This window comes from Papilio xuthus, unplaced genomic scaffold (assembly GCF_000836235.2).
Source record: "Papilio xuthus unplaced genomic scaffold, Pxut_1.1 DF825946.1, whole genome shotgun sequence".
NCBI classification, from domain to species: domain Eukaryota; kingdom Metazoa; phylum Arthropoda; class Insecta; order Lepidoptera; family Papilionidae; genus Papilio; species Papilio xuthus.
In genome coordinates this window covers 2,834,747-2,850,353 of record NW_013532703.1, presented here as the reverse complement: position 1 = coordinate 2,850,353, position 15,607 = coordinate 2,834,747, and the positions used below count along the sequence as shown (strand labels likewise).

Sequence of the window (15,607 nt, the reverse complement as noted above, 5' to 3'; positions counted from 1 at the left end):
CATAGATTATATTGCATTTTTTCTTATTTTGCCACTAAGTTTTTTTATATATATTTTTAGATGAAAATCAGAAAGATTATTCTATTGACTTATTTTATATCTTGCGAGAAATGTCCTAGTTAAGGATTCAATGTTACTTTGGTTTTCTATTGCAGAAATACAAACAAAAAAAATATAGAGAAAACATTTTTTTGGCTAATGTTTATAAGGTGAAAAATATCAGGTTCATTTGACTTTATACCTATAAAGTTCTTAATTGTATAATTCTACATTTATGAAGGTTAATATTTTCTAGAGAAATCCCTATCTTACTTATATATGTGTTATAAAATAGGATATGTTTATTGACCGGAACATTTCTCCGTATATAATAACTGATCTGTGCATCAAATGTCACTGTTCAGATTACTCTATAGTTTTATTACTCTGTATAATGAAGCGACAATAACTTAACGGTTAAGTGTACAGATTACCGATCACGAAGTTGTGAGTTCAATTCTCGTCGTTCAATTATTGCAGTGAACCATAATATCTGTTTCACGAATTTGTTGCACAAATGGGTTGGATCATCCGGTGAAATACCACGAGCACACAGAAGACAGGTGTAAAATGGAAGTAATTTCGCGTTTCATCTGATGAGGGTCAACTGTTAGAGGCCTAATTTTAGTCTTCTTTCCCTTCATATCCCTTATACTTTTAAGTAAGGATAGGATGAGTAAGTGGGTTTGATGAAGATGTGAACGCATCGGTAAGGGAAATATTGTCTTTCTGTGCGACCCTTTCTCTATTGATTAAAGGTAGGCACTGCCTCTGCAATTGCGGATGCGTTGTGGATAAGAGGCAGGCAGTTTGCTCACATACCAAAAACTTATACTAAAAAGAGCATAAGCTTAGAAATAATTAGAATGGTGACTAAAAAATATTACTATTAAAAAAGTTGTTATGTAGAATAATTATGTTTTCGCTTTTACAAACATTCAACACACGTTATAAATCTGGTATTGATTTTAATAAGAAAATAATCTGAGTAAATAACTGAGTCACGGTGTCGTTTAATTAATTATGATATAATTCGGCGCCACAGCAAAACACAAACTGGCTATAGGAAATCTGGTCAGCGGCAATTTGCATACCAAATTTCACTTAATTTCCTTTAGCCCCTCAACCCAAATTCGCAATCATCGGTGACAATAATAAAGATTTCACCAGTTAAAAAAGATTTATTTATAAACATTAGCTAATTTATTATTAAAAAACAAAATTAATTAAGTCATTAAATGTGTTTAAAAAGTATTTATTTGGCAAATCTATATTTAAAAAAATAAAACTCACAAACATAAAGTTTTTTTATAAAAATACATGCTTATTACGTACAAACATTCTTTATTTAAAATTTAAAATTATTTCCCATACCATTAAAAAGAATACAAATGGCACACTATTATAAATTAAATATATTAATAGTATACATAATAAATGTTATTTATGTTCATTAATTTATATATTACATAATACTACTCTTATTGCTTAATATGTTCTTAAATAAAGCAGAAATAACAGACCATTGTGTAAACGCTTGTACTATTCTGTCCGCCGGATTCAGCTTTTTCAGTTAATAGCTTGATCATTTCGTCACTGATTCCTTTTTCTTCTAACGCGAGGTGCATGACGTCATCAATAGTATGCAGTAGCGCGTAGTTTGAAGTTTCAGATTCCGACAACCAGATTCGGTTCTTACTTCTTGTGACTACGTCTGTATGACTAGGCGGCGTATCAGTCAGTCGGTCTAAACGGGCAGCTATAGAGAATAAATAGGTTATTTTTTTGAAGCGGATTAATATGATAAAAGATTTCAACAGCTGCAATAGATACGTTGATTGTATAGGGGCTTCATTCGGCCAAAAAATAACTTTTAAGTATAACTCAGCTATATTATGAAACTAGCTGTATCCCGCGACTCCGCGCGGCATTTTAAGAAAAACCAAATAAGTACTATGCTCTAGATGTATGCCAAATTTCATCAAAATCCTTCGAGATATTCCGGAGATACCTTCGAACAAACATCCATCCATCCATCTATTTATCCAACTAAACATTCGCATTTATATTACTGAGATGTGGGTGTAAAAAAATGTTATCATGACTCTAATTTGGGTCCCACATCATAAGATATTTTTAGTACTAGATATGTTGTTATTGGTGAACATAACAAATAAAAATCCAATTTGAATCTTACCACTTGGGAGATTTCGGTTCTTAAGAATTCCTTCCAGCACCGGATTATTGGCGATGCGGTTGTACTTGTGAGCGAAATCCCATAGAGTGGAATATGACACAGATACGTAGTCAGCTTCCTTTTCACAGAGACCTCTGAAGTCGTCAGTGTCCACAGACCATGCCATCACGCCGCCTAGATTGTATTCCACAGCTTTCCTGAAAAAGTATTTAAAAATTTAAAATTAACAATCAACTTATAGAAATTCAAACAATTACGTATTACTACAAATGTAGTCCCGGGACCATATGGTTCCTATAATTCGGTTTTAAACTGTGTAAAAAAAATTAAAACTTTATCTATATTGAGAACCGTTTTTGTATAAATAAAAATACTTACTTGACTTTAAGAGCAATCGACCTTGGATTGTCGTATGTAATGACCCGAGCGCCGTCGCGTAGATACGGCGTTGCAGTCTTTTCATCCCAGTGGCGTACCCATTTAGAAGTTGGCTCACTCAATTCTTTGCAAATCTAGTAGACAATAAGTAGAAAAATTTCCTTGAAAACGAAAGCTAAGAATAAGTAAGGCTTATAAATTAGTTGTTTTCAATTGTGATAATTGCTGAAGTTTTCCTTACTTATAAAGAAGATGACCTTATATAGATTTTTATCACTATGTCTTTGTCGGAGTAGGGTGCTGTTTTTATAGCATGTATTGTGGGTCAAGTGTTCATCTTATCGTTGTATAGATGTTAGGTAGATATTGTATTTATTAACTTGATTTCTACTATTTCCGAATCATGCTCAATTAGAAAAAGTTGAACTTACTTCATTGTAACCCATAAAGCCAGATTCTTTGCTCAAAGGTCCTTGCCACGATTGTGTTGAGATTGGTGTTATACCAAACTCTATATTTGGTGTGACGGGATCCTTCAGAATGTAACCGTGTCCGAAGAAAGCTAGGCCGAGGATTATTTTTCCCGGAGTAACTTGATGAGACAGCAAATACTTAAGAGTATAGTCCTGTGGAAAAATAATATGTGGAATCATTTTTCACAATACATGAAGGTTATTATAATCTGTTATCATAAGTTTATTTATTGTGAACTGTCCGAATTATTGAATGCAGGCTTGTAAATGACATTGAAACTATACACGAATGCTGTTAGGTCATCAACAATAAAACACCGTACAAAAAAGTCAAGAACCGGATTGATTTGTGAAATCATCATCATCAGATCACTATACGTCCCCACCGAGGGCTTAGAGCCTACCCTAAATTACGGGTGATTAGCCCATAGTCAACCACGCTGGCCAAGTGCTTCTCAGATATGTGCAGGTTGCATCACGATGTTTTCTTTCACCGTAAGAACGTGGGATAAATGTACATACGTTAATCGGAAATCGAAAAACACATTCATACATGGATTCGAACCCAAGGCCTGCAGATTGCAAGTAAAGTGCTTGACCCCTGAGCCACCGACGCTCTATATTCGTGAAATAATTGTATTTAATAGATCAATAGACATGTTACAAGTATCAGTAGAATTTATTAATTGAAGAAAAAACTTACCACATTAACAAAATCATTGTCGTTGACCCCATAAAGAGCTGCATTCACTCCTATAACTCCTTCCCAAGAACCATGATAATCATAACATAATACATTAAAGTAGTCAATATATTTGTCTAATTGAGGCAAGTCGTATGACTGATCCAAAGTATATTTTGTAGCTCCCAGCGCCGCTGTCAAGATGAGAGAATGAGGAGTGAATGCTTGTTTTAATTCCTGAAAGTGATTATTTAAAACGTTAATAAAATACTATTATACTAAATACTAAAGATACCAGTTCATTTGTTTCATTTGTTTACTCATGCAGCGATATATGGTACAATATGGTCTACGATTCTTTTCATCATGTTATGTGCTTGTCGCCTTTTCAGCCTTTACTGATTTTTTTTAAATTGTCTAAACTATTATTACTTTAATGTGTTTTTGATGTTAGTGAAATAACTCGTATTTATGATGATTTTAGCTTAACAATGTCCTTGAATTTGTATTAAATTACAAGTTATGATTTCTTAACTTTATCACCTTGACATTTAATATCGATGATATTTAAAAAAATAAATTAATTTGTCTCTGTTAGTGATGTTCTTTAATCGAGATTTGAATGATCTGGTGTCGTTTGTTTTCTATATGTGTTGTCGTATGTTTAGAACTGATTGTAGTACCTTTATTAAAGACACAAAGTTAGGTCTGTCTTCAGGTTTGTCGTCCCTTACGACAGGATATTTCCAATGCATGTCCAGTCCATCAAATTGATGTAACCTAAGGTAAAATAAGGAAGGACCTTAAGAAATCATTTTCTATGCATAAATTAGTTTAATATATTTTCTAACTCAAACAACTCAACAAGAACTGTTATATCTCTCTCACATACTGATCTTTTAAGACTTATCACATGAAATTTACGTTTTATTTTTATAGTTTAACTAGTTGTGGCCCGCGAATCCACCCGCGCGGAATTAACAAAATACCTAATCAGTGGCCTGTATGTGTGTTCTTCTAGGCTATGCTTTACATATATTTTACCGAGATCCATACAGCCGTAATAGTAATATTAGTTACTTTATAGAAGAATTGCTCATATACTTACTTTAAGAATTCCACTGTACTTTGTATAAATTTAGCTCGGAAGTTGGAATCTGCGGCCATCTTTGAATACTTGGTTGTACCTTCGTTCCAGCCACCAACAGATAATATTATCTTTAGATGAGGAAATCTTTCTTTAAGTTTAGCAAGACTCTGATAGCCTGCGTTCGAGTAACCTTTTTCAAGTGCACTGTCTGGAACATTATCACATGTGTTGTCATTAATTCATCTTTTCGTCTTTCAAAGTAATTTGTGCTTAATGGACATTAAAATATGGTTCCTATTACCAAAGCAAAGACTGCGTAGCATTAAATTGCCGTAGAATCAAACAATGTCATTCTTATTTAAAGTTGAGGAAATATCTAGAGAATGTTGTATGTTTTCTAGTTTATTATTTTAAGATTAATTTAATATTAATAATGAGAAAAGCATTTACAATGCGGAAATGATTAGATTTTTACGTAAGCAATAAACTCAAAAAGATATAAAACATGAAAAAATGTGGAGTCTTACTACGAAGTCTCTTCCAAAAATTTGTGAGGAGGATTTATGTAAATATATCCTAATCATTTTTGTTATGGTCTATGAAGCCTTGGTAAAGACGATACCACATTGACTGTACTGCTTACCGTAGAATTCCACTATTTAATACACTTTATTGTAGTCTCTATTTTGTCAAAGATTATAAAAGAGATGACAATATGGATTAACACAAGTATCACGGCAGTGGAATTCTACGGTTAGATTTAAATAGCAATAGAACTAATAAAAAATTCTTACCGATACTTTTAATTGTCATCATATTTTCGTCAAGACCAGCGAATATGTAGACGACATGGGTACACAGAGATGGATCTAGGTCCGTGAGATCGAACTTGCCTTCACCAGGGCGGTACGTGGCCCATGTGGCTAGATAGCACATGACAACTTTTCCATGCGTTGGTCCTGGAAATAATAAAAATTATAAGTATTATATTACTGGTATTTATAACTTTAAACTTTTGTGGTTTTTTTAATATACTTTGTCGTAAGAAATGGAACTCTTACCATGATTAAGCTGTTTGAGTTCCCTATATTTCAGCACAGTTGCATCCGCCATGATCACAGCTTAACTGTGGTAAGAATCCCAGTTTTTAACGAACAGTAAATCAGTAAAAAGCACGTAAGTTTAAAGTTATAAATATTTGTTGCAATCAACAATCTAATTATATTTATACTTTAAAAAGTAAAGTTGGATTTTAATTGTCTTATCACGAGCATTTAGCAATGTGTTAAATATTATAAGTTAGATAAATTAAGATTAATAAAAATTTAACAATGTGTTAGAATGTAATAATTGTGATATTTTTCTTCAATAATATTGATGCTATCAATAGGCGATATTGATAAACAACAGTAAACCCCGAGCTAAAGTGAAACCGGTTCTTACCGGGGAAAAAAATTAAAACGATTTTAGCGAAGCTGACAGTTCTGCGAATCATTTTTAATAAGCAACTCGGTATATACTTTAACAAAGCATACAATGAATGCGAATTCCAAATATTATTAAGTCGTTTCGTACAGAATACAACTTCGGTATGCATGTGCTAATGTAACCCAAAATAGTATCTAACAGTGCCAATAGACCAACAGTCTGAATATAATTTAGAACTAAATTTTAATAAGACATATTGAGATGAATAAGTTTCATGATAACATACGTAGAGGTTGAATAGAGTTAGTTATTCATTTATAAATTTGAAAAGCAGATTATTTATGTGTAAATTATCTCAATAAAATCTTCAAAATTTTCATTAAAATTATGTACAACTAGTTGACTCCTGTGGCTCTGTCCGAGCGGAAATAAAAAGATCCTAATTAGTAGCTTATATGTTCCTCCAGACTATGTTCTATATCTATCCCTAATTTCAGCGAGATCCATGCTGTTCTAGGGATACCTTCTAACAAATATCCATTTATCCATCCATGCATCTAAACATTCGCTTTTATAATATTACTAAGATAATAGGAAAGATGCTGGGCGATGCTTGTAAAGATGTCTATGTGTAACTGAAATTATAAAATCTTACTTACCAGTTGAATGACATTGGAGAAAGCACACCGCCGTTAAGACGACAAACAGCAATATAATTTTATTACACATTTTGATATATGACTAGAATTTTTATATCGTTTAAGCTCTAGGATCTGAAATAATAGAATCTTTTAAATGACAAGGCTCTTTGCAACATAAGTGTACTTAATAAATTGATTACTATCAACTTAGTATTCTTTCATCCTTTCCATCATCCGATACATCTGTACTGTACCTTCTTCCATAAAAAGTCTACTGGATAATATGGGCTGGCTCTAAAGGTTTTATCAAAACCGTATTATCGACATCAATCATTTTCTTTCTTCAAGATATTTCTAAACAATATTCTTAATTTACTTATTATAATTTAAATTAATTAGACCTTATGTTTCCAATAGCAATTGATATATCTAATCCATTTAGAGGACGTTAAATAATTTTTCTACTCCTTTCCTTGCAAAGTAATTTAATAATCTTTGGATCAATCTTAAGGATTTATTATTGGGTTATACCATAGTGTTATTCCATTTGATACGGTTGCAGTTACCTTTTATTTTTCGACATAATATATGAGTACAAAAAAGCAACAACAAAAAGCCATGACAAAATAGGTAATCAATGATGTCTACAATTTATTTTTAACAAAAAATTCAAAGTTTATATTTTCACGAAATGAATCGCTTTATGATCATCATTTATAAATAACTAGCTGTCGTCCGCGACTCTGTCCGCGCGGAATTAAAAAAAAAATAGTTGGCTATGAGTTCTTCTAGACTATGTTCTATATGTATGATATTTCATCGAGATCCGTTCAGCCGTTCTGGAGATACCTTCAAACATTCATCCATCTAAACATTCGCATTTATAATATTAGTAAGAAGTAAGATTTGGTAACATTTGTAAATATAATGACATTCAAGAATATAGTAAAACAATTTAGCAAAAAATATTCCATTTACAAAAATAACCTTCGAGAGTTAAAAAACAAAAGAATTTTAGTTTTTTCTTTGATAAAATGTTAATAAAACTCACCGTTTATTAGCTAGTGGTGAGTATAGAACATTAGGTAGCCAGTATTTTTTAAATTAACACAAGAATAAACTTAATTTAAATCCATATAATCATCTAAATTGTTTTTATAAAAAAACTTTGACGTCGTTCTCCATCGCGAGATCAACGTATACTATTTTGTTCTTGCGTAGCGTTGTATGGAAACTGGCTTGATTACATATGTATTGCGAGAAAAAAACTGCTATTAGCGTGTTTTACATTTTGAAGATTTTGATAAATAATAACATAATTTAGATGAAATTACAAAGATCACACATCACCCTGGTTTATGTCACCCTCTTCGTTTTCCCTACATTTAGCTGCTTATTTTCCATTATTTAATTTAACTAATATAAATGCGAATGTTTGGATAGATGGATGTTTTGTTAAAAGATATTTACAGAAAGGCTACATAGATCTCGTTAAACTATGGCACATATATAGAACATAGTCTGGTGAACACATTGGGTTCTAATCAAGTTCTTTTTTTAATTCCGCGCGGACGGAGTCGTGTTATTCATTAAAATTGTATAATACAAAACACGCAGACAAATCTTTTTTTAACTTTAAGAATGTATTAACCGAAATAAATAAACAAGATTGAAAAAAAACAGATGTCATATTACTTGTTTTTATTTCATATGAAATTATATTAATACGCTGACATTGTTTTATACGTTAATAATGATAAGAACTGTACGTTCAATTAATTAGTGTTGTTTGTTATTGTTATTGAAATGACAGATTAATTGAAGTTATACATAACAAATAATTAACAAATACAAGGAAAATAACATTGTTAAAACAAGATAATGTTTAATTCCAAATATTGTATTAAAATTTATATTTAAATTACACTCAATAGAAACTATATTTTATAGGTAGAATTTAGGAACATATAGTTCTATGTTTGTATGTTTAGGAAAAAATTTAGACGTAAAGATGTCACAACAGTCAAGCGAAAGAACTTTTTTCTTCCTTTTGGTGCATAATGCTTAGTATAAAAGTATGAAGATGTGAAAAAAAAGCATTTTGAATATACGAAACTACCGCATCTTCAGACATAACCTTATTAATTTTTTATAAGCTTCTTGCCTCTCAGTAAGTAGTCGCTAGAGGATTTTTTTTTTAACTTTTTAATGTAAATTATTATAAGAATGTAAAAGATATAAATGCGTAAGTTTAGTTGATTGAGTAGATGTTTGTTAGAAGGTAGTTCCAGAACGGCTAAAGGGATCTTGATGAAATTTAGCACAGATGTAGAACATAGTCTGGTATATAGGATAATATAGGATATTATTATTTTTTTATTTTCTATTACCGGCAGACGGAGCGGCAATAAATGTGTGTTAGGAATAGGTACATCTAAACATACATAATTTATTTTCTTTGTATCAAAAGACAAAGATATTTAAAAAATGTTACTAGAAGAAGCAAAGAAATGAAATAAAAATTCATTAAATTAATATATTTTTTATTTATTTAGTGACATAAAGGCAATATTATGATAATAGTTAGATTTTCATAGAAAATATAAAAACAAATTAATCAATCATAATATTGACAATTTAATTTTATTTATTAATACATAATGCGTCTTCCAGTGTGTTACGAACTTGAGCTCTTAAAAATTTGCCTTATAAAATATTCTTTTCAACTATTAATTATTGTAGTTTAAAGGAAACAGAAATAACAGACAACTGTAAATATGCTGTTAGTTGTTACACCAGTATTTCCAGGTTTTGGTTTCTCATTAATAAGAGAAACCATATCAGTCATGACTATCTTCTCTTCCGTCGCCAGAGTTAAAGAATCGACTATAGCTCGGAGCAATGGATAATTCGGACTCGACTCTGTTGTCCAGAGATGGTTCTTGTGCGCGATCTCTGTTGATTTGCTCAAACTTCCCAGCTTTTGTGCTATAAGGACATAAATAATTAGTGTTCACGTTTAATAGCTCATTGATTTTTATTATTAGCTTATTTTTATTAGGCCCATGGACATCTGCCATACCAGAGGAACCGCAGATGCGTAGCGGGCCTTAGAGATAAATAATAAGTCTATCAATGTATGGGTTAAATTATAAACAATTAAATTACACAATAAAACTCACCGTCGGGTAGATTAAGATTCTTGAGTACTTTTTGCAGTACTGGATTACTGGCAATACGATTGAACTTTTCAACGAAGTTGTGTAGTCCTTTAAAGGATATTGAAACATAGTCAGGCTCCCTGTCGCACAGTCCCTTGAAGTCGTCCGTGTCTATGGAATAAGCCATCACTCCGCCAAGGTTGAATTCCATTGCTTTTCTGGAAAAATAACATGTCTTAAAATATAGGCTTCACTCAAATTATGTCAAATAAAATACGATGAATACATTTTATACAATTAGGCAAAATGTAATTGACGTGGCGTAGACTAAAATCTCTAATTTTGCTTTAGAAGATTTTCCGCAGATCTACAGATTGCTAGATGGGCCTGCTTCTTTTGGTAGAAGCTACTACACTATTTTATTGTCATCTTATAATATTACTTTAAATACTTACTTTACTTTGGCAGCTAAAGATCTCGCGTTATCATATGTGATGATTTTGTCTCCATTACGAAGGTATGGCGTCGCTGTCTTCTCGTGCCAAAGTCGTATCCAGTCATTATCATTCTTTGTAAGTTCCATACATATCTGTCATTTCAAAATAATACAGCATTAAATATAACAGTAAATTTCCACTGCTGTTATGTACAAAATTATAAATGCGAAAGTTTATATGGATAGATTGTTACCACTATCGTATCACTGGACTCAAAGGTATTAAACACCTTTTGGAATATTGACAGATTAAAGCATGTAATAGCGCATGGGACATTAACATATTGTTGATGCGAACGTAGTCTTGGTCGACGCTTGTTTATGAATCTTTTTATTACCTCATTGTAACCAATAAAACCACGTTCTTTAGTATAAGGTCCGTCAAATCCTTCGCTCTTGACTGGAGTACGACCGAATTCAATATCTTCTGTATCAGCCTTTTCTAGTATGAACGTACGACCGAACAGAGCCAAGCCTAATATAATTTTCTTTGGGCTGATTCCTTGGTACATTAAGTATCTCAATGATTTGTCCTGATAATGAAAAAAAAAATATAATTTATGAAGTGCCTGTTAAACATGCGATTGTTAATTGTAAAAAAAGAAAGGGACATACTCTATATACATACTTTATTATTAATTTAAATGTTTAATATAATTTTTAATGTTAATTTAAAAAAATAACAGTTTGGTATATAACATGTACCAATCTATAGAGTGGGATTAAAGTTATTTTCAATTGATATTGTTCATAAATCATTACATTAGTAGAAAACTGTGCTATGGTGATTTATTTTATTTTTTAGTAAAGCAAGCACTTCAAATAATATAAAATTGACAAATAAAATAATAACTTACAATACTGAAGACATCGTCTTTATTCAAACCATATAGGGGTGCGTTAGCGTTGACTACGCCGTCCCATACACCGTGGTAATCGTAAGCTAATACGATAAAGTAATCCACGTAGTCGTTTAGCTTGGGCAAAGAATATGCGGCTTCCATTACGTAGTACTGTGCACCCACAGACATTGCTAAAGTGTATCTTGCGGGTGTGAAAGCTTCTTTTATTTCCTAGAATAAAAAAAATATAGCCATAAGACGTTTAGCAAGTGTTTAATTATTTACTGCCGCTCACAAAACCGTTTTTTTCCTTAGGCTTAACATGTTTCTTATTGAAGCTTTTCCATACTAATTACAGACTAAGAGTCTCTATTTGCGACTGTCTTACTTCTTACAGTTGTTATAAATGCGAATGTTAAGATGGATGGATGGATTTGTTTGAAAGAGTCCAGTACCACCCAAAAAACCTCGATGAAATTTGGCATAAACATAGTACTGTAGTCTGTAAGAACACATAGAGCTCTAATAAAGTGTTTTTATTTTTTTATTTTGCGCGGATGGAATTGCGGGCGACATTTAGTAACATATAAATAAGATAATAAGGTTTAACATACTTTCATCAAAGTTACACAATTATCTTTGTCCTCTGGTTTGCCGTCTCTCTGCGTAGGAAACTTCCAATGCATATCTATACCATCGAATCCATAGGTACTAAAAAAACATTTTTATTAGGACACGAATATACACTGTATAAAGCAAACATAAATTTTGGTACGTTTTGGTAATCATTTCAACAAAGCCTCCGACATCAAATTCGAACTCTGGGTTCCGTTTTCGCTTCGTTTTCGTCAATAGGTGTAGATACAATATTTCGTTCGTTTAGATACAATCCGAAATCGTTCGAACTCTGAAGTCGCTTAAGAACGAGACAAACGTATGGGAATATTTTTGTCTCACTCTGAAGCAACTCTCGAGTGTAATTCGTACGATTCCGGCTTATCTTTATATGAACCTTTAACTTTACACTACGCTTCAGGGGGCTTAGTACATATGTATGTAGTACATAGTATATACGACAGTCGTCTACGTATCGTCATTGTCAATTATGTCAAAATTAGTATGAGATTTTTGGTGTAATTTAATCCCCATACAGGCGCTGCTCAAATTGTAATATAAATTTTATCGATGACGATACGATGGCGATTGTCAGAAATATTCGAGCTAGGCTCACTGTTCTGGTTTGCTTTCGCAGTTGTGTTCTACAGGCAATAATCGATTAACATAACATGTTTTACATGTATATTCAAATTACACGCTTGTAACAATTGATTTTAGAATCGTGAACTATTTTTATTATTTTCGACATTTAATCGAGAGTTTGATTCTGGATATTAAGTAAATTGTGACCTTTTAAGCCAATTATTAAGTAATCATCAAATCACGACCAAAGAGATTGAATAGAATATAAAAATTATTAAGACAACAAAATTGTTTACTTAATAACATTGTAAAAAGTACTTACGTAAGAAATTCAAGTATACTTTTGATAAAGGTTTTTCTAGCAGTGGGAGATCCGGCCAAGTTAGAGAACTTTAATGAGCCTTCGTTCCAACCTCCGATGGATAGAAGCACTTTCAAGTTAGGATTCTTTTCCTTCAAAGCTGCCATAGCTTTGTAGCCTCCGCCCTCTAATTTACCATCTGTGTCAAGACCGGGATCTGAAAATTAAATTAAATTTTAAGCTAAAAAAACCTTACAGTGGCATCCCTACGACAGGGAAGGAACCAGCCGAACGAAAGGTTATGTGTCAAGATCGGTCAATCTGATTAATCTACAAGAGGTTACTACGAAATGAACTAAAATAAATATCCCTGAAAAACATTATACCCAACTTAATAAACACTTGCTTAAACTATAAAAGAAGAGCCTTAAACAATTAAATTGATGGTCTTACCATGGGATTCTAAGACCAAAATACACGGTTTAAATTTAACAATTTAGTATTATCTTAATTTAATGTTATCTTTGACAAAACAGAGCGTTAGCTCAGTTTTGGAATAATATGGAAAATTTGTTTATTCAGAGATTTTGGTCTCAGAAATCAACGGTTAAAGAAACTTACCGAGACTCTTGACTGTATTCCTGTTCTCGTCAAAACCGGAGAACGCGTAGACGACATGAGTGCAAAGTGTCGGATCAATGTCAGATATCCTGAATTTGGCGTCATCCGTTCTGTATATTGACCACGTGGTCATGTAACATATCACTGCTTTACCATTACCGGATTCTGGGAAAAAAATTAAATCTGCTAAAATAATTTGAAGCTAACACCTCTTACCATTCCAAAAATATAGGATGCTAGCTGTCGCCCGCGACTCCTTCCGCACGAAATTAAAAAAAAAACTTAATTAGTAGCTAATGTGTCCTTTCAGACCACCTCAATCCAATATTTTGTTGAGATCCATGCAGCTGTTTTGGAGATACCTTCAAACAAACATCTATCCATCTATCTATACATGCATCCATCTAAACATTCGCATGTATAATTAGATGATTATCGAAGTATGTAACATCTCGAAAAAAAATCACATCTTACCTGATATATTTTGACAGTTCAAAACACATGACATCACAGCTAATATAAAAAGGACAGATATATTTTTAATCCCCATTTTTAGGGTTTTGTATTTCAATTGTCCAATTAAATTTAAACCTGAAAATTAAGAAGTTTTGTTAGTTGTTGACATAATATAATTCAATTAAAAAGCTTAATGTAGAACATAGTATTATCCCAAGTGTACCTTGTAAAATGGTTGTCCAATATCATGCGTTGTTAAAAATTACTTATACATACTATGTGTTTCGATTGCATTGAAACTTATATAAAACATATTTTCATCTCTCATATTCTTTTTAAAAAAAAGAGTGATAATTAAACGTGTCAAAACAAGTGACACTTGGTCACGGTATTTGGAACCCAGTGGACATTACATGAATATTTACGTCAATCGCCATCGTAGCATCATCATCAATTATGTCGAAATTAGTGTGAGATTTTTGGTGTATTTTAATACACTTTTTAACTTTTAATACTTTTGTAGACGTCAACACGATTATTACCGTCATAAATATTCGTGCTAGGTCCATTGTAACGACAATAATATAATGAAATATTTAATATGAATCATTATTTATAGCTATTTGCAAACGGGTTATACGTTTATAAGTATGCAGAATAATTTAAATATATATAAAAGAAGTCATCGGATTCACGAGTTGACAATTAAAATAAAATGTTGTGTTACAAGGAAAAAAAAAACGATTAGATGGACGCTAAATCCAACGCTAAGGTTCGTTACCTCTCCTAACATTCTGGTTTTTACTAGTTTTGTATTTATTGTGACGACCTGTTATTGAATATACGTATTTTAAAACAAGTATTCGAACGATAAAACAAAATGTGAACTTTAACACAACTTTGTGACGTTGATAAGATTTATAAAAATTAATAAAGACTTTACTAAATAATGTAAATATCTTATAGTAATGTATGTTAAATGAATAGTTATGTATACTTATATACTTTAATATACATTTACTTCCTCATAAATCTGAACTACGTTACAAATATCCTAACAATGACAGTGATGTTTGTTTCTAAAAAATCGTATACAAACGATTCCGTTGAATATAAGGAAAAATATTTGATATGCAGTATCTTTAGTCATATATTGATACAAAGAAATACATAGCAATTTGAATGAAATATATATAACGTGTATAATACATAAACATAATAAATAAAAAAAGATTGAAACAAACCTTAGTATATATAAATGGTATCACTCGTACAACTTTTAGCCATGCACTGCCAATTTATAATAAAAACTATTTATTTTAAACCGTCGACTCTCCGCGCGGGATTCCCTCCGACTGAGGTTCAGAGAACATCAAGATTACTGCACGAATACATGATTTGTACGTCACGAACTATATATACATGTATAAATAAAAATAGCAGTTTGTATGGCGGTTCTCAATGTACTATTTAAGAGACTAAGATGAAACTTTCATGATGCTTATTGGGCTCCCTTAAATGTTTATGATTAAAAAAATTATAGCTTAATTATTAAAGTACCTTACAAGTTTAATATTAATAATTTTCAGCAAAGTTATTTCG

At 31.7% G+C, this 15,607-nt stretch overlaps 2 protein-coding genes across 4 annotated transcripts; both read right to left on the bottom strand.

Moving 5' to 3' along the window:
- Positions 1–1,532: 1,532 nt before the first annotated feature.
- LOC106124347 (probable chitinase 2) lies at positions 1,533–8,125 on the bottom strand. 2 transcript variants are annotated; one of them, XM_013320907.1, is made up of 11 exons: positions 7,980–8,125; positions 7,183–7,282; positions 6,947–7,060; positions 5,654–5,818; positions 4,878–5,067; positions 4,453–4,549; positions 3,791–4,006; positions 3,046–3,240; positions 2,615–2,748; positions 2,237–2,433; positions 1,533–1,798 (listed from the first exon to the last, which is right to left on the bottom strand). In XM_013320907.1, the coding sequence occupies exons 3-11, from the start codon at positions 7,014–7,016 to the stop codon at positions 1,539–1,541; spliced, it is 1,524 nt and encodes a 507-aa protein (XP_013176361.1). In that variant the 5' UTR covers positions 7,017–7,060; positions 7,183–7,282; positions 7,980–8,125; the 3' UTR covers positions 1,533–1,538. The 2 variants fall into 2 exon arrangements, with proteins under 2 accessions (XP_013176361.1, XP_013176362.1); XM_013320908.1 differs by lacking the exon at positions 7,183–7,282.
- Positions 8,126–9,521: 1,396 nt separating this feature from the next.
- On the bottom strand, positions 9,522–15,363 carry LOC106124344 (probable chitinase 2). 2 transcript variants are annotated; one of them, XM_013320904.1, is made up of 10 exons: positions 15,250–15,363; positions 14,024–14,140; positions 13,550–13,732; positions 12,950–13,145; positions 12,042–12,138; positions 11,443–11,658; positions 10,924–11,118; positions 10,545–10,678; positions 10,111–10,307; positions 9,522–9,916 (listed from the first exon to the last, which is right to left on the bottom strand). In XM_013320904.1, the coding sequence occupies exons 2-10, from the start codon at positions 14,097–14,099 to the stop codon at positions 9,672–9,674; spliced, it is 1,539 nt and encodes a 512-aa protein (XP_013176358.1). In that variant the 5' UTR covers positions 14,100–14,140; positions 15,250–15,363; the 3' UTR covers positions 9,522–9,671. The 2 variants fall into 2 exon arrangements, with proteins under 2 accessions (XP_013176358.1, XP_013176359.1); XM_013320905.1 differs by having other exon boundaries at positions 9,523–9,916; positions 13,550–13,714.
- Between the last annotated feature and the right edge of the window lie 244 nt (positions 15,364–15,607).